General features: G+C 35.8%; 4 protein-coding genes across 4 annotated transcripts; 3 read left to right on the top strand and 1 right to left on the bottom strand.

Annotated features, from left to right (window-relative positions):
• The first annotated feature begins 1134 nt into the window (after window positions 1-1134).
• LOC103864621 (protein MEMO1) lies at window positions 1135-3014 on the top strand. Its single transcript, XM_009142387.2, has 7 exons — window positions 1135-1355; window positions 1628-1712; window positions 1788-1856; window positions 1949-2061; window positions 2140-2251; window positions 2325-2643; window positions 2727-3014. Exons 1-7 carry the CDS (start codon window positions 1304-1306, stop codon window positions 2850-2852), a joined length of 876 nt encoding a protein of 291 aa, XP_009140635.1. The 5' UTR covers window positions 1135-1303; the 3' UTR covers window positions 2853-3014.
• Window positions 3015-3257: 243 nt separating this feature from the next.
• LOC103864620 (hydroxyproline O-arabinosyltransferase 2) lies at window positions 3258-7186 on the top strand. Its single transcript, XM_009142386.2, has 8 exons — window positions 3258-4319; window positions 4859-4926; window positions 5097-5298; window positions 5385-5482; window positions 5578-5647; window positions 5742-5813; window positions 5898-6011; window positions 6086-7186. Exons 1-8 carry the CDS (start codon window positions 3927-3929, stop codon window positions 6143-6145), a joined length of 1077 nt encoding a protein of 358 aa, XP_009140634.1. The 5' UTR covers window positions 3258-3926; the 3' UTR covers window positions 6146-7186.
• Window positions 7094-11086, bottom strand: LOC103864619. Its single transcript, XM_009142385.3, has 6 exons — window positions 10520-11086; window positions 9574-9627; window positions 9421-9483; window positions 9276-9344; window positions 8761-9170; window positions 7094-7276 (listed from the first exon to the last, which is right to left on the bottom strand). The coding sequence occupies exons 1-5, from the start codon at window positions 10865-10867 to the stop codon at window positions 8940-8942; spliced, it is 765 nt and encodes a 254-aa protein (XP_009140633.1). The 5' UTR covers window positions 10868-11086; the 3' UTR covers window positions 7094-7276; window positions 8761-8939.
• A 243-nt stretch (window positions 11087-11329) lies between these two features.
• Window positions 11330-17537, top strand: LOC103864617 (probable receptor-like protein kinase At1g80640). Its single transcript, XM_009142383.3, has 10 exons — window positions 11330-14633; window positions 15038-15199; window positions 15341-15603; window positions 15679-15811; window positions 15973-16036; window positions 16153-16249; window positions 16367-16469; window positions 16660-16778; window positions 16866-16955; window positions 17131-17537. The coding sequence occupies exons 1-10, from the start codon at window positions 14492-14494 to the stop codon at window positions 17257-17259; spliced, it is 1302 nt and encodes a 433-aa protein (XP_009140631.1). The 5' UTR covers window positions 11330-14491; the 3' UTR covers window positions 17260-17537.
• The last annotated feature ends 219 nt before the right edge of the window (window positions 17538-17756 follow it).

Below are 17756 nucleotides of genomic sequence, written 5' to 3'. Positions count from 1 at the left end.
ATAATCAATTTTTCAAAGCAAGTACGAGACAAGTAACTAGTACAATCCAAGTAACAAATAATAATGTATATTGGTGACTTCAAATGTTTCTTAAATGAAATATAAAAATGCCATATAATTATCTAGATTTTAGTTAATATATGTGTCAGATTATTTTGTTGAATTTTTAGTCTATAGTAATTATCCTCTAAGATATCTATCAACATATCTGAGTTATTAACATTGGAGATGATCAGTTCTAGGTGGGATGTAAGAGCTATATATTTATCTTTAATTTTTATCTACTGGCTTTAAAATTATCAATTATGTTTTTGGTTTCTAAATAGCCAAAAATAAAAAAAAATGTCTGTAAAGTTTTATTTTCTAAAACAATATTTTTAGCTGTAGCAATAAATTTATAATCTACATCATATACAAATAAATCAATATATCCTACATACTAAATTTTATATAAAATTTTATGCAATTACAACCCAACCAATCACCATCACTGTGTATCCAGCAAATATGAATTGCCATTTTATTTTCCTAAAATCTGAATCTTTTATTAAAGTAATTTTGGTTATCGCTTGGCATATACTTACTTATTAAAGTTTTCAAATTGGTTGGTGGCCTACCTTCTAAATTATATAATTATATACATAATATTATCTTTTAGAGACCGTTTTACATGCATACATTTTCAATAAGTTATTTTAACTGACTTTTATTTAATTAAATATATTTTACTAATTATCTGATTTTCTGTTACTATTTGTACTGTATAATGTTTTTTTTTTTTGAAAAAAGATAATAATTTTATGAATACTTATATATACAATAATGTTGCAATCGAAACTCATATATATATATATACTATAAACACTGTTAAAAAGACGTAATAGTGTTTACGCATTTCCCTAATACTAGTTGATATTTTTTTTTGTCAACTACTAGTTGATATTTTGTATATATGTATCCTATATATAATAGGAGCAAATTTTTATACAGTTCTGTTTCTGGCGGAAACGAGTTGGATCAGCTTAACACATCTAGTAATGGAACATTTACCTAGTAATTAATATATTTTACAAGGGTCAATAAGCTAAAAAATTTACAAAAAAATAAAACATATACCTATTTTGAAGACGTCGTGAAACTTACCGGGCAGCAATTAAAACAGCAGGAAGTTTAGGCTGCGATAAAACGGCACGAAGTTTTATGGTCCTGAGTTTCCTTATTCCCAGAGTGAGCGAGCGAAAAGAAAGTAGAAAAACAAAAGCAGAGAAGAATCTTCTTACGATCCTTCAATCACTTGGCGAGAATGGAGAAAGTGAGACAAGCATCGCACGCAGGCTCTTGGTATACCGACAATCGTGAGTTCTGTCTTTCCTCTAAGTTATCATCTTAATTTTAGGACAGAGAATTAGGGTTATAGGTTTTGTGTTGATCTTTTTGTTTTTACTATCTGAAAGCGAAGGTTTTGATTTTTTTTTTTAACTGTTAATGAATCTCAGGCAAACACTAATCTGATGTTTTTGTATCTGGGCTTAGGATTTGATATCTCTAGATAATTAATGAAGTTGTTTGGGATACAAAAGTATTAAGCTTTGACTGTTTTTCTTTCTTTCTTGATCTGTCGGCTCAGCTACAAAGTTGTCATCGGATCTTGAAGAATGGCTAAGAGCAGCTGGTTTGACCAAATCTCCTCATGTCCGAGGCGTCATTGCCCCGTAATAAGTTCTCTCTCTCTCTTTTCCTCCTCCAAGTGTGATTATTACTTGTCCTAACTTTTCCAAGGGATTCAGACACGCAGGTTATTCCTACTCTGGTCGTGCAGCTGCTTACGCCTTTGGAAACATTGATCCCACAAACATGTAACCCAATCTCGCTTACATTGTTTTCATTACATCTTTACTTGGAAGACTGTTGATGTATTCAAGAGTGTATCATTATGTCTTGTTTTCAGTTCCAGGATATTTCTTCTGGGTCCATCTCATCATTACTATACTCCAAGGTGCGCTCTTTCCACCGCAACGGTTTACAAAACCCCAATAGGAGATCTACCCGTTGATGTGGAGAGTAAGTAGCTTCTCTAAGAGGAAAGATGTTCTTTTTTTTTTTTGCTTTTGTTCTTATATATGTATTCTCCACCACCAGTGATTAAGGAGATAAGAGCTATGGGGAAATTCGAAATGATGGATCTCCGAGTAGACGAAGCTGAGCATAGCATGGAAATGCACTTGCCCTATTTGGCTAAAGTATTTCAAGGGTAAATCACATCTCTCAGTCTTTAGATTCTTGTGAAAAAACTTAATAAATAATGTCTAACAACTTGGTATCAGGCACAATGTGAAAGTTGTACCGATCTTGGTTGGATCAGTGAGTACTGAAAGCGAAGCCATGTACGGTGAATTGCTAGCTAAATATGTGGATGACCCCAAGAACTTTTTCTCAGTGTCCTCTGACTTTTGCCACTGGGGCTCAAGGTTTAATTATATGCATTATGACAAGAGTCATGGTCCAATACACAAATCCATTGAGGCACTGGACAAGATGGGTATGGATATAATAGAGACGGGAGATCCAGATGCCTTCAAGAAGTATCTTTTGGAGTTTGACAACACCATTTGTGGACGCCACCCTATTAGTGTTTTTCTCCATGTAAGCATTTTCTTTTGCTATGGTCTCTGCTGACATTCTTAAAATTTGTTGTTTATGTTTAATGTTTGTTATTTTAATTTCAGATGCTAAAACATTGCTCAAGCAAGATTAAGATTAATTTCCTGCGGTACGAGCAGTCAAGCCAGTGCCAGACAAAGCGAGACAGCAGTGTCAGCTATGCATCTGCTGCTGCTAAGTTGGAAAGTTGAACTGAAGAAAATCAAAAACTTGGTGTGCAAAAATTCTCATTCGGTTTTAAGGTCTTTTGATTTCATTGCAAAGAACGTGTTTACAAAATATCTGTAATAAGAAAAAACACAAGAACCTCTTTCATTGACTGATATCTAATCCTTTTTTTATTTCTCTCACAAGTTACATTCATATAAAGTTAACACTTGTCTCAAAATCTACGGAGGCAGAGAAGAAACAAGAGATAGATCATAAGTTAACTCTTACTTTCTGAATGTTCTGGCAAAGCTTGAAAACTGAAGAAACTGCAAGAGAAGATAATCAGACAAGATCACTAGAGTTAATAATACATTAGAAGATAGTTGATAAACATGTAGGGAAAGATGATGAGCTCGCAGGAATCATACAAAAGATTAACGAGACTAATAAATGTCAAAATATGCATTGAAACTACTATAAGCGCTACCATCCTGCAATAACAACGGTGATCATTTACACATTCCTTTTCAAGAATAAAAACTAACTGAGGAAATTTCTTATATCATTGGCTTATTAGTGGTTCAGTGACTGGTAGGCCTGAGCTGACCCGACTATAGCAGAACACATCCAATTCTGTAATAAGAACAAATCAAAATGCTAAGAACTCGCAGCCTCATTATTGAGATATATTAGGTGTAGTCAAATATATGTCTAGATATATTTAGTTTTATTTGTTAAATTATTAATCAACTGGTCCAACTATAACAATATTGTACAACAAGCTGGTAGAGTAGATTATTTTTCTATTAATAAAGCTGATCTAAGAGAAAAAAAAAGAGAATTATATACTGAATAACAAGAAAATACAATCATAAAACAACAAATCATTTTTCATTACAAAAGAAGAAGAAGAAAACGAAGCGAAGACCGAAACATTGTGGGACCAACCACTTTCTCGCAACTACTACTCATTCACAATAACAAAATTAGCGACGACTTTTTATACAAACTGAAACTGTTTTGTGTCTTCTTCTTATTACTCAAGACATATATACAAATCAAACTCATAATCACATGAATACATTTTGAACATAGAAAAAAGAAAAAAAAACAAAATGGGTTTTCGTGGGAAATTCTTCTTCCCAATGCTCATGACTCTATCGTTATTTCTAATAATCAGGTACAACTACATAGTCTCCGGTGATCCTCCTCTCCAGCAAGATCTCCCTGGACGTCGGTCATTTTCTTCCAGAGATGACGTCATATCTTCCGTCAAGACTCCGCCAAAGAAGACTAAGAGACTTTTTCACACGGCGGTGACAGCCACTGACTCTGTGTATAGCACATGGCAGTGTCGGATCATGTACTATTGGTACAACAGGTTCAGGGACGAACCTGGTTCGGAGATGGGCGGGTATACCCGAATCTTGCACTCGGGTCGACCCGATGGTCTCATGAATGAGATCCCTACCTTTGTTGCAAATCCTCTTCCCTCTGGTGTTGATCAGGTTTATTATTTTATAATTAGTTTTTTCTATTGATGATGGGTATAAGATAGAAACACAAATTTACATATATATAGCTCAAAACTTATCATACACTACCTATATTTGAGAATGATCATGCTATTAATATTTTATTCTGAAGTTTATAACTGAAAATAGCCATCACATTAACGAAAATAATCTCAAATCTTGTATGATATTGATATGATTTATTAAAATAAGTAATGTTCAAAATAAATAGGTAATGTTCGACAAAAGAAGTGATGTTCAAGTTGTAAATAAAACTTTTTGCAATAAGCATAGTCATCTTCATTTTTTAACAAGTTATCCCTAAAAAGGGCATCGCAAACGATACAAAAGCCGGTGTACAGAAAACATAGAGAATTGAGATGTTTAAATAACCCTGGGCAAAATCATCATTATTCTAAATTAATAAAATCGTAATATGTTTAAAACCTTTTCATGGTGAACATTCTTCTAAAAAAAATAAATAAACAAAAATTCATATGGTGATATCATGATGAGTTGTGTATAATGTGCAGGGATATGTAGTTCTGAATAGGCCTTGGGCGTTTGTGCAATGGCTTCAACAAGCACACATAGAGGAAGAGTATGTACAATTTTACATTCTTAGTCCCCTATTTTCAAAATATTCTTTTAACTACCTATTCTCTTAATACACCATAGTTAAGATTGTTGATTTTCAACCCCATATATAGGTAGGAGAATGCCACTTTTGATGTTCATATTTTTTTCTTCTTTTCTTGATCACCATTTCAGTTACATTCTTATGGCGGAACCTGATCATATCATAGTTAAACCAATACCGAACCTAGCCAGAGGCAATCTCGGGGCTGCATTTCCCTTTTCCTATATTGAACCAAAGAAATACGAAGCGGTTCTCCGCAAATTCTTCCCTAAGGACAATGGCCTGATATCAAAAATCGACCCCATTGGCAACTCTCCGGTGATCGTTTCTAAAGTATAGTAATCTCACCCTTAATCCAAGTCGTTGTGGTGTAAATATATCTGGTTACATTCATAAATAATCTAATGTTTGTTTGTTAGAATGCATTGATGAAAATTGCTCCAACATGGATGAACGTTTCTTTAGCTATGAAGAATGACCCACAAACAGATAAAGCTTTTGGATGGGTCCTTGAAATGTATATACGTCTCTCTACTCTTCTTTGTCGTCAAGTTCTAGACTTACAAATTACAATGTTATATTAAACATGATATGCTTTATTTTTGTTATAAGGTATGCATATGCTGTTTCGTCTGCGTTACATGGTGTGAGCAACATTCTACACAAAGACTTCATGATTCAGGTTTTGATCAATAAAACTTTATATATAGTATATACTGATAAGTTTCAGACTTTTTGGAGCATAACAAATCATGTACCTTTTTCTTCTTGTGTAGCCTCCTTGGGACACTGAATCAAAGAATACGTACATCATACATTACACTTACGGTTGCGATTTCGACATGAAGGTACGTAAAATGATGAAACAAAAATCAATCAACAGAAATAAGTTTGGGTTATGTACTGTGTTTTATGGGTTTCCCAACTTACAGGGAAAGATGATGGTTGGGAAGATTGGAGAATGGAGATTCGATAAACGGTCTTACGGTGATAAACCGCCCCCAAGAAAACTCACATTGCCTCCCCAAGGTGTTCCTGAGAGCGTGGTACGTATGGCTTCAATAGTTCCTTTTTTTTTCTTGCACAGTCCTGATCACTAATTGGACATAACACAACGCAGGTGACATTGGTAAGTATGGTGAACGAAGCTACGGCTAATATTCCTAACTGGGAATCCTAAAATAATTTTGTTTTTTTCTTCCTGTAAGCAAGATTACATTCCTTTAATAGTTTTCATTACTCCAATATTTCAAATTTAAATCCATTTGTGGATTGGAAGAAAAGAGAAAACCGTAGCTGTAGAAAACTAAAGACGGCCTTGACAATATGCGAGTCATTGTTGACAATCAACCATACATTACTTAATATCGCCTTGTTGATTAAGCAAAACAAAAATATGGTCAAGTAAACAGATCAATATCAGGCAAAACAAAACATGTGCTCGAATACTTGTCTGTGTTTCAAACTCAATCTATGTTAGACTTGTTAGTGTGCAACTGTGTTTTGGCTATGCAAGTTTCTTCTTCTCCCTTGAGATATTTTGTTTCATTTTCTAGTTTAATAATAGATCATGATTCGAACAGTCCGCTTGAATATTTAAGCCCAAATTAATGTCATTATTAATATAGAAAAGAACGCTAACAGACACTAAAAAAATCAATAAACACATGCACAAGCAATACAAGTTGTGTAACACGACTAATCAATCAATATACAACTATAACACTTGCCTCACGTACGCGAACTTTCTTTATTCTCTTGTCTTTAACACATATCCCAATAAGATCAAATTTCAAAGAGCAAGTGTAATCTTGTGTAATCTTAGATACAGATAACAGAGACTTGGTAATCTGAGGGCAAACAATGACATCATTCAAAGGTAAAGTATCTGATGAAGAGCCAATTACTACAGAGCATGCGCGTGAGTGATAGGTAAGAAATTCCCATTTCCCATCATCACTGTATCTGATTCAAGATATGGCTGTGTTTCAGATTCTTAAGGTAATAGTGACATGAGCCATTTCTCATTGTATTTAGGTACCATTCAATGCATGAACCATTTGTGACGTTTGTGATATGCACAGTAGGCTTCAGAATCTAGTGTGCTTTTAGTAATACATAACTAGTGTTTTGCTGAAACAAGAAGATTTTTACAAGAACAGCCAAATTGGTGGCTTACATTTTTTCTTGAATTGCGCACACTTCGCAAAAAAAAAAAAAACAAGAAGCAAAATATCGTTATACCCAAGAAATTCATTTCATAAGCAGAGAAGATAAAATCGAGAATAATATTTAGTAATCCTCTTATTACATTGTTTTTTTTGGTAAAATGTAAAGATATTATTACCAATTTTCAGTTTTTGATAGAAATACAATGGTAACAAGAAGCGAAACGGAGGAAATAAAACAAAACTAAACACCCACACAATCTTGACAACACAGTGACAAGCACAACAAACAGAAGCTGCTATTGGAGGTCTCAGCTAATTCGCACAACCGCTTGCCACAAAAGGAAGAGCCACAGTTAATTCGAGAGTCGGAACCCGGTAATTTTGGCCCTCCCCGATGATCCGCTCTTTATGATTGGCTCGACCAAGAACAGCTCGAGGTAGACTTCCTAAGCATCCACCAAACACAAACAGACAGCCACTCAAGAGGCCTAGAACGCCTGCATCCACAAGATCGAGCAATTATTCGGACGCATACAGCTCCAAGGAGCGAAGCGCCAAAGACCTGCACAAAAAATGGGGGTGAGAAGCAGCCGCAGCACCACAGTTAGCCCTCCGGGCCATCACACGAGTCGGAGGAGCACATCCACAAGAACGCAGAGCGCAGGCGCGCTTAGCTCAAGTGCTGGGATGACGGGCTCAAGCACATGGAAGCACGAGACATTACTTAACCGAATGACCCAGCGGATAAGAGAGTCTCGACATGGACAGTCTCTGAGAACCAGAGAAACTGACCGACAAGAACGGATAACAGATCAGATCGAAGAATAAACAGCCGTAAAGAACACCGGAGGAGACTCGATTAGTTTCTTTGCCAAGGAAACTAGCACGAGCACTAAGGTGGTCCGCCGTGACCAGAGGGGGACAAGCAAGGAGCCCACGAAGTGGTTCCGAACCCAAGCCATAGACGACTTATCGTCGGAGGCCTAAACGTCGAGCCACGCGCCAAACCGAGGACTGCCGGATACGCCACACGACGAAGCCATATAGTCCTACAAACGCATCGATGAGGATGAACCACACCGCACCTACTGAGCATTAGACAGCCTGAACCGCCCTACGACGAGACACCACGCGTAGGGAAGACTCACGCGCCGCTGAACATCTCCGCCAGGATAACGAGAAGACACAGAAGACAGGTAGACGGACAGATCCCGAGCGTAGAAGCCACCGTTCCAGAGCACGCGCCACGAATCGCTGAGATTTGTTGTAGATCTAAAGAATGAAAATCGACCACCAACAGATCGCAACCCCAAAAAAAACCGACCCTAACCACCAACCACGACTACACCTGCCTCGCCTCATCACCAGAAACTCAAGACCACCGTTGGCTTCAGCCTAGGTTCCTCCGCCGACGAGAATCTCGAGACACCAGGGACAAACGCATATCGGAGGGAGTCAGAGGAGAGTAGCAGAGCAAAGGAGAAAAACAAGAGATAGAGAGGGAAGGAGCCCTCCGGTAACGCTGCAAGGACCAGCCGCCCCGGAGGCAAACGTAGATTAAGGTTTTTTCTTTGTTTTTTAGAGAGGAGTTAGAGAGAGAAAAAAAAATGTCTTTTCTTATTACATTGTTTCATTCCCTTTTTCTCTTCTTACATAAAATCTTCTCGAATCCTTGTTGAGTAGCGTGAATTCTTGTCGGCGAACTCATCGCTTACTCCTCCCATCTCCTCTGACCACGGACAAAAAGCTAAACCACTGATCTCTCTAGTAATTACCTGACGGCATTGCAGTTTGAAGCTTTCTTTAGCGCGTCCCGTACAAGGTCTCTTCTTCCTCTATGGGTGTCATGTTCAGATCAGGAAGGAAGAAGAAACCCTTTTCTTCAGATCTCTTAGTTTCACTTGTTGTTCTGTATGAATGTTCCTTTTTCACCACTTTTCCAGAGCTGGAGAAAGGTAACCGCCTCTTTCTCCGGGTCTCGTCGAGATTAGATCTGTTAACTGAAATATTCTTGATTCGATCTGAGTACTCAAGCTACAAAACAGTAAACGATTCTGATTCAGGTTTCAAGATCAGCGGAATTAAAAAAAAAAAAAGAGAGAGAACGGAAATGCATTAAAGTCACACACACACACACACCTTCATCCTCTTCAAGCTTTGGTTCTTGGCACTTCGTTTCTTGTATGTCGCTTGCACATTTGCAATATTCTGATGAAAAGATAACAGATCTATAAGAATACGATTTTGGTAAAGCAAATATTCAAGAAAAGAGAGAAAAATAAACCTTTTGAAGGTTAAGTCTTTCCTTCAACTGAAAGTTCTCTGCATCTTTAAGGTCCAAGAAAATCTGCAGAATATTCCCCAAGAGCATTAGATATAGAGATCGTGCGAGATAAAAGAAAGAAAGAGAGAGAGAAGTTTAGTGTCAAGTGGTTACCTTTTGTTTCTTAGATCTCTTGTAGCTGCTGATTTCATTTGTTACGTGTAACGCCTGCCACATATACACGCATTGGTTAACGATTATATAAAAGAGATTAAAGAGAGGTATTAGATGCTAAAGAGGACTCTTTAATTCGAAATTATAAAACATTTTTTATTTTCATAGAACATGGATCATGCACGCACGCCACATCATGGTAATCCCGTGGCTTGGTTCACATGACACCATCAAACCACATCATCATCACGTGACGACAATATATCCGACAAGATTTACACCACTTGTTTAAAAACGACAGCGTTTGTAAACCCAAGAAAACTCAAGTTTTGACTCTGCACATCAACAATCCCCCATCTTTTATGGGACCAATACTAACAAAACCCGACCGGTTTTAACCAACGCTAAATACCGGTTTACGAAATTACCGGTTCGTTATTCAGATTAAATTCACAGTAAAAAAATCTTAGATTTAAAGTGGGGGAGATTAGCAATATTAAAGTCACGCCCACGAATCGTGCAACTTTCCCAAAACGAAAGAGAAAAAAAACAAATCTGAACAAAAAATAAAATAATTAATCCCCAAAAAAGTTAAAACGTTTGACTCAATGGCTGGATCCGTAAACAAGAAATCCACCTACGTTGAGGGGTAAAAAGGTAAAAAAAAAACAACTGGAGCTTTAATTTTCTGGCGGAATAATCAAAACTTTTCCGGACTAAAACTGACAAAACCCAATCTAGCTAAAAAAGCTCGACGATGTACCGTTTACGTACGATGACGTCAGCAAAATAAACCGGAAATCGAAAACGGTAAACCGCTAACAAAACCGAATTCGCAATTTCACGAGGAGATCCTCCAATTATCGACCAGATCGAAACCAAAAGTAAGAGGAAACGAAGATTCCAGAGGAGAAGAAGAAGAAGAAGAAGAGGAACGTTGACATACCTTAGATCCGTACCCGGTAGACGTAGAGCATGTAGACTGACGACTAGCGTCTTCAAATCCATCGGCGGAGGGACAAGAAGAGCCGCCGCTGCCAGATCCGCCGCTCCAGCATAGAGGAGTCATCGGACTGGCTCTAGCCGAATCCGTTTCCTTCTTTAAAACGCCTCCAACGCCTAGTCTCGACCTCGGTTTACGAGAACCCCACCGTAACAGAGGTATATTCGCGGCGGACTCTACCGTTCCGGCGTGCTTGAGTCGCAGAAGAAGCTCCACCACCACAGAGTCTTCCGTCAGAGCCGCCGTCACCCACTCGTCTTGCGTAACTGCCGTTGGCGTTTGTTTCTTCATCGAAATGGATACTGATAAAACTCACAGATACAGAAACGGCGATAAAGGAGCGAGAGAAGAAGAGAGAGAAGAAGAGAGGGGAAGTTGGAGAGAAATGGAAAAGAGATGAGATTGATGGGACTATTATATGAGCCTTCCTTATTATTATTCCTCTCTTTCATTTTTTTCTTTTCTTCTTCATTTATGAAAATTATAAAATGAATTTTTTCATTTCTTTTGTTTCAATGAGATTCGCTTTTTCTGTTTTGTTGTCGACGATGATGAAAAAGGTTTTAGATTGGGTCCATGGCTATGGGACCCACCTTTTACTCTCTTGGAGCTAAGGTCGAGATGGTGAGGAATCTTCTTCGGTGTTTTCCCCATTCCCAGCCCATTAACGGCCCAATAAATAGACGAGTCATCGGCGTATTATCCGAATACCAAACACAAAAATGGAAGCCAAAACCTGAACAAAATTTAAATGGTTCCTATTTTCTAAATCCGAAAAACTAAAGTGGAACCTAACCTAAAACTAAATATATACCATAGTATCTGAAATATAATTAATTTACTTAAAATATTAATTATATTTAGTTTTAAAATAATTATATTCATCTAAGAGTATAATTTATACAAAATAATTTCAAAAACCTGAATTGCCCAAATATTTTTTTTTATTTTTATTTTGGATTTAACCCGGATTTCGGGTTTTTGGTTTTTTGGATTTAAACCTGAACAAAATTCAAATAATTTCTATTTCGATTTTGTTTTGGGGTTTTACAAAAAAAAAATAGAAAACCAAAGTACGTCATATTTGTTTAGGTTCAAAGACACTCTTTGCCCATTAAACTACAACAATAAAACTTTTTCTAAATGGTTACTTTGTTTTCGCTCTAAAATAGAATAACTGTATAATAAAATTGTCATATAATCCAATAGTACTCTATTTTATAGTGAAAAATAGAATGATGTATAAAAAAACAATTTTCTGTATATAGAGTAAACCTATTTTTTACTATATATATAGTACTCTATTATAGAGTAAAAAATAAAGTATTATTGAAGTATTTTTACTATAAATTATATTTCAGAATCGAAAATGAAGTGGAGTTGGAAATGTCCTAAAAGGTATCTCAAATAGTACAACCAATATTTTTTTTCTATATTTCTAAAATAAATTAACTCTATTATATAGTGAACCATTGGAGCAAATCCAACTTTATAATATATTTACTCTATTTTAGTGTGAAATATAGAGGGAAGTTTTGTATTTTATTGAAGATGGTCTTATTCTATATTTAGACCATCTCCACTGGTGTGTTCTATTTTTTACTTTAAATAGAGTAACTTTATAATAGAGTTTGAGTTTGCTTCAATAGTACTCTATTTTAGAGTAAAAAATAGTGTGATGAACAAAAAAAATTACTCTATATTTGAAGTAAAATTATTTTTGACTCTATTATAGAGTAAAAAATAGAGTATCATTAGAGCATTTTTACTCTAAACTATATTTTCGAGTGAAAAATAGAGTGGAATTAGATATGTCCCTAGAGTTAAAAAATAACATTACTCTATATTCACTCTATTGAACCATTGGAGCAAATCTAGCTCTATAATAAAATTATTTTATTTTAGTGAAATATAGAAAAAAATATTGTGTACCATTAGAAATGGTCTAAGAGCAGCTGTGATAATCCTTGTGTACCATTGAACCATTTTTTTTTACAAAACTTTAGTTAGAAATTTAAGGCTCTTTTAAAATAAAGTATAACTCGTTTTAAAAAACTAATAACGTTATTCATATAAGTATAACATTGAACCGGGCCTGTCCAAAATGACATCTAAAAAAACCCTTAGCTATATGCAACTTGTGGTGATTGTATATTGCAATCAAAATCTCCTCATAATTCTCACAAGCATCCGGTGTTCTCTACAAATACTTAATCAATCCTAATAATCCTCACAAGCAACCTCTGTTTTCTAAATTACCCACAAACATCTCACTAAGAATCAATTGAACAAGAGAAAATCTTGAACAAATTGGGGTTTTAAAGAGTTATTTCGAAATTAGATAGAAAAGTACAAGGATAGAAGAAATACTTAAAAAAGAAGATTACATCGATACCACTTACACAATAACCAGGTAATAATAATATTATGAAACCAAACCTAAGAAACGCATTACATATTATACTCCTAAAATAAACACTAAAACCATATAAAAGCAAAACTAAAGACATGTTTATCTTTCCCCTTGAAAAAATAAGAGAGATTCGAAACACGTTTTCATAACGAAGATTCGAAACACGTTTTCATAACGAAGATTCGAAACACATTCATTACATTGACACTGGTTGAATCAATCAAATATCCAAGTGTAAAATTCTGATCATTTTCCAATAAGCTGAACATTCCAAACTCTTCTTCAGGTGGTTATATCACAGATAAAATGGACAAGACTATGCATCTCAAATTCATGTCTTTACCGTTGGAAAGACCAACGAGGATAAAGTTGTCCCGGGGATGGATCACAAAGGCGAGAGAAATATACTCGACATCCAGGCAGGTATCTAGAGATTGTAACCCGATATATTTATTCATTCTGTTTCACAAGAGATAACTCCTTTTGACATTCTATAAAAAAATTCTACAAGTGTATATATCTTTTGGTATACTAATTATTCAGCTCTGTGGAGTTAGAGGCAATATTAAGGCTCCTGCCGAGGCATTGTTCTGGCAACCAAGAAAAAGTCTAACGTTCATACTAACCTTTGAGTCAGAACAAGAACATAATACAGTCATAACCCTTACTCGAAAATACGATTTCGATTGCAATGTAAGCAAAACTATCCTAAATGTAAAATATTTCTGTTCAAATGCCATTCTCAGACTCTGAAAATCACTATGGTTTTAAACTTGATAAAGTTATAGATCTATGGGATTTACTTGACAGGCTTGCTTATATCTGCAGGTTACACTGCTTGGGCCAGATGATAAAACAAATGATGAACAAGACATTGCCATTAACCACAACCATCTGACTTTTTCTTTGTTTTGTGTGTTGTTTTTTTCACACTGGGGTTCAAAGAAGGAAGTTGCAAGTTTGGCTTCTCATTCATCATCGGATGTTGCTAGGCATCAGTTTTTTTTTTCTTTTACCAAATCATCAGTTTGACATGGTATCTATTTCTGATTTGTTTTGGTTGTTTGCTTGTTTTTTTATCTGATGATAGGAATTATAGGACGCAACATTGTTAACCATACGAGTGCTCTCTCTGTTTACACAAACTCGTTTGTTAACACATTTTCTAAATAGTTTCTCCGTTTAAAAATTCAGTAGTAAAGAAAGTGTGAATTTGTCCCGAATCTTTCCTCGTTACTTCATCACCTTTAGTATAATAATAATAACGGTTCAATAAACGAGAACCCCCAACTTCTTTTAAAAAGGAAATCCCTTTCTCTTTCCCTCCTTTATGCAATCATAAAAAGAGGTTTCAAGAAGACAGCGAGTGAGAAAGAGACAGCTTAGAGAGAAAGCGATAGTTCGTTCACTCTTCGCTTTCTGAAGAATCTCAAAACCCCAAAACGTCTTGAGAGTGAATACACTCACAACTCTTCTTTTCTTAGCAAAAAAACAAAACAAAAATGAAGAAACTTGTTCATCTTCAGTTTCTGTTTCTTGTCAAGATCTTTGCTACTCAATTCCTCACTCCTTCTTCATCATCTTTTGCTGCTTCAAATCCTTCTATAGCTCCTGTTTATACCTCCATGACTACTTTCTCTCCAGGTATTTTTTTTTTCTTGTTTCATTTTTTTGATTATATTTCAATTATTAATATTGATTGTAGCTTGAATGAAGATTATTTGGGAGTTTGTGTTCTTGTTAATACCATTTGGTTGACTTCATTGTCTTTAATTTTATTTAATTTCTGGGTATCTGGATTTTATCTCCCCTCCTCGAATTTCGAAAATCAAAACGAAAATTGTTTTTGTATTCGATAATTAAATGCTACAGTATTTATTAGCTACTCACTCCTTGTCTTTTTAAATAAAAATTTGTAAGAAAAATTAATATTTCCCTTCTTATGTGAGTTTGATTAAACTTAACATATTCCACAGATAAAATCTACTCAATGAATTGACGAACTAGAGAAATTTTCTTTGTGTTTTTATTTTGCTTTCTTGTGTCAGGAATTCAAATGGGAAGTGGTGAAGAACACAGATTAGATGCACATAAGAAACTTCTGATTGGTCTTATAATCAGTTCCTCTTCTCTTGGTATCATAATCTTGATTTGCTTTGGCTTCTGGATGTACTGTCGCAAGAAAGCTCCCAAACCCATCAAGATTCCGGGTAATTTCATCATCTTATAAGTTGATTCATTGAATTTGGTCATTTTTTTTATGTTTCTTGATTGTTTCTCATCTTCTTCAAGTTTTGTTTATGATTATTTTCTTTTTTGTAATGATCTTTATAAAATGTTTTCAAATGAAGATGCTGAGAGTGGGACTTCATCATTTTCAATGTTTATGAGGCGGCTAAGCTCAATTAAAACTCACAGAACATCTAGCAATCAGGGTTATGTGCAGCGTTTCGATTCCAAGACGCTAGAGAAAGCGACAGGCGGTTTCAAAGACAGTAATGTAATCGGACAGGGCGGTTTCGGATGCGTTTACAAGGCTTCTTTGGACAGCAACACTAAAGCAGCGGTTAAAAAGATCGAAAACGTTACCCAAGAAGCAAAACGAGAATTTCAGGTAACAGACAGAATAACTCTCAAAGTTCATATGATTCTTGGATCTTTATTTTTGATTTCATGGAGATCTAAACAGAATGAAGTTGAGCTGTTGAGCAAGATCCAGCACTCCAATATTATATCATTGTTGGGCTCTGCAAGTGAAATCAACTCGAGTTTCGTCGTTTATGAGTTGATGGAGAAAGGATCCTTAGATGATCAGTTACATGGTAAAAAAAAACATGTTCTGAAACTTTAATAATGATTTTGTTTAACCCAAAGAGATAATATTATATAAATAGAAAGGATATGAATTAAATAGGTCATGTGGCCACATGAATGATTAAATCATTTTAATTTATTGATTTTATCTTTATAATTAATGTCTTAGGACCTTCGTGTGGATCCGCTCTAACATGGCATATGCGTATGAAGATTGCTCTAGATACAGCTAGGTATAATTAAATAGCCGACACTTTTCAGCTCGTTTACCGGTTTTCTCATTGGTTAATCTTGTTTTTTTTAAACCTCTATAAACATGTAAACCGGTTTTTGCTCTGGCTGTCTGCAGAGGACTAGAGTATCTCCATGAACATTGTCGTCCACCGGTGATCCACAGAGACTTGAAATCTTCTAATATTCTTCTTGATTCTTCCTTCAATGCCAAGGTAAATTCTGCTTTGAAAATGTTGCTGATTAGAACTGGTTCTAGCTCTCGAAACCCAAATCTTAGGTCCTAGAAGTTGTACTAGTTTATTGCGTTACATCTCTTTGCAACAATGCAGATTTCAGATTTTGGTCTGGCTGTATCGGTTGGAGTGCATGGGAGTAACAACATTAAACTCTCTGGGACACTTGGTTATGTTGCCCCGGAATATCTCCTAGACGGTAATATTCTCTCTTTTGCTCTGGCTCTGGGCCTCTGGCTCTGGCTCGTTCCCATATCTTACGGTTGTATTGAACAATCCAATGCATTACAGATATCCTGACTACCGAAAATGGTTAAATCAGGGTCACTAGACTAGGACCATTGGTTTTGTTGATGATACTGTTTTTTTTTTGTGTGTATGTTATGCAGGAAAGTTGACGGATAAGAGTGATGTCTATGCATTTGGGGTGGTTCTTCTTGAACTTTTGTTGGGTAGAAGGCCGGTTGAGAAATTGAGTCCATCTCAGTGTCAATCTCTTGTGACTTGGGTATGTATCATCCGGTTTAAGAAGGTCCACAGTATGTGTTGGTTTTGAATCGGTTAATGATTTATAGATGTGTTGATAATGTTGCAGGCAATGCCACAACTTACCGATAGATCGAAACTCCCAAACATCGTGGACCCGGTTATAAAAGATACAATGGATCTTAAGCACTTATACCAGGTTTAGTTTTCAAGATCGAACCGGTTTAAGTCCATTTTGTAGTTTTTGACTAAACTTGAATGTTGCATGTGACAATCCATTAGGTTTGATTTGATGGTTTTGAATCTAACCGATGTAAACCAGTGAGATTGCATTGTACAATTGCTGAACCGATAACTGTTTGTTCTTTTCTTAGGTAGCAGCCATGGCTGTGCTGTGCGTACAGCCAGAACCGAGTTACCGGCCGCTGATAACCGATGTTCTTCACTCACTTGTTCCATTGGTTCCGGTAGAGCTAGGAGGGACTCTCCGGTTAACCCGATGATTGATGATGGGCAACTTCCAAATACATAGTTATAGTTTGCCTCGTTTTATCTTTGTATAGTATTATCATCCGAACATCTCAAAAGTTTGGGGGTGTAAGAATGTGAGAATAGAAGTCTATTAGGGTTGTTGAGTATATAAATTGTTTTATAAATTCCCACATCACGTTTTATGACTAGTGTGTATTTTTTTTTGTGTATTCGAAATGTAGAGACTGATGAGAGTTTGTTTTTGAAAGTGTAGTATATTAACTCTCGTAAGAGTAATAGTTAGGATTGCATATGTACATAATGGAAGAAGAAAGCGTCCATGGAACTCCAACAACGAAAGGATCCTCTCTCTGTATAAACGTATGAGTGGTTAGATTTTTGAATGTTAAATTGGTATGTTTCTCAACTTCAAATGATTTCTTTTATATTTGAAAAATACGGAAAAGATCAACCAACCAACCCACCCTTGTATAAACGCTTCTTATTGTTGTATACAAAAATAAATACG

The sequence above is a fragment of the Brassica rapa genome, chromosome A04 (genome assembly GCF_000309985.2).
Source record: "Brassica rapa cultivar Chiifu-401-42 chromosome A04, CAAS_Brap_v3.01, whole genome shotgun sequence".
NCBI lineage: Eukaryota > Viridiplantae > Streptophyta > Magnoliopsida > Brassicales > Brassicaceae > Brassica > Brassica rapa.
The sequence above is the reverse complement of the archived record's forward strand: the minus strand, read 5'-3'. Positions and strand labels throughout refer to the sequence as shown.

What these genes read in the sequence shown, in the direction of transcription:
- LOC103864620 (XM_009142386.2), top strand. Translation starts at nt 3,927, where the DNA reads ATGGGTTTTCGTGGGAAATTCTTCTTCCCAATGCTCATGACTCTATCG. An exon ending in ACAAAGACTTCATGATTCAG is followed by an intron (nt 5,648 to 5,741) that starts GTTTTGATCAAT and finishes CTTCTTGTGTAG; the next exon opens with CCTCCTTGGGACACTGAATC. An exon ending in GTTGCGATTTCGACATGAAG is followed by an intron (nt 5,814 to 5,897) that starts GTACGTAAAATG and finishes CCCAACTTACAG; the next exon opens with GGAAAGATGATGGTTGGGAA.
- LOC103864617 (XM_009142383.3), top strand. Translation starts at nt 14,492, where the DNA reads ATGAAGAAACTTGTTCATCTTCAGTTTCTGTTTCTTGTCAAGATCTTT. An exon ending in ATTCTTCCTTCAATGCCAAG is followed by an intron (nt 16,250 to 16,366) that starts GTAAATTCTGCT and finishes GCAACAATGCAG; the next exon opens with ATTTCAGATTTTGGTCTGGC. An exon ending in GTCAATCTCTTGTGACTTGG is followed by an intron (nt 16,779 to 16,865) that starts GTATGTATCATC and finishes ATAATGTTGCAG; the next exon opens with GCAATGCCACAACTTACCGA.
- LOC103864619 (XM_009142385.3), bottom strand. Translation starts at nt 10,867, where the DNA reads ATGAAGAAACAAACGCCAACGGCAGTTACGCAAGACGAGTGGGTGACG. An exon ending in CTACCGGGTACGGATCTAAG is followed by an intron (nt 9,628 to 10,519) that starts GTATGTCAACGT and finishes TATATGTGGCAG; the next exon opens with GCGTTACACGTAACAAATGA. An exon ending in AAAGCTTGAAGAGGATGAAG is followed by an intron (nt 9,171 to 9,275) that starts GTGTGTGTGTGT and finishes ACTGTTTTGTAG; the next exon opens with CTTGAGTACTCAGATCGAAT.
- LOC103864621 (XM_009142387.2), top strand. Translation starts at nt 1,304, where the DNA reads ATGGAGAAAGTGAGACAAGCATCGCACGCAGGCTCTTGGTATACCGAC. An exon ending in CTCTTGGTATACCGACAATC is followed by an intron (nt 1,356 to 1,627) that starts GTGAGTTCTGTC and finishes CTGTCGGCTCAG; the next exon opens with CTACAAAGTTGTCATCGGAT. An exon ending in GTCCGAGGCGTCATTGCCCC is followed by an intron (nt 1,713 to 1,787) that starts GTAATAAGTTCT and finishes CAAGGGATTCAG; the next exon opens with ACACGCAGGTTATTCCTACT.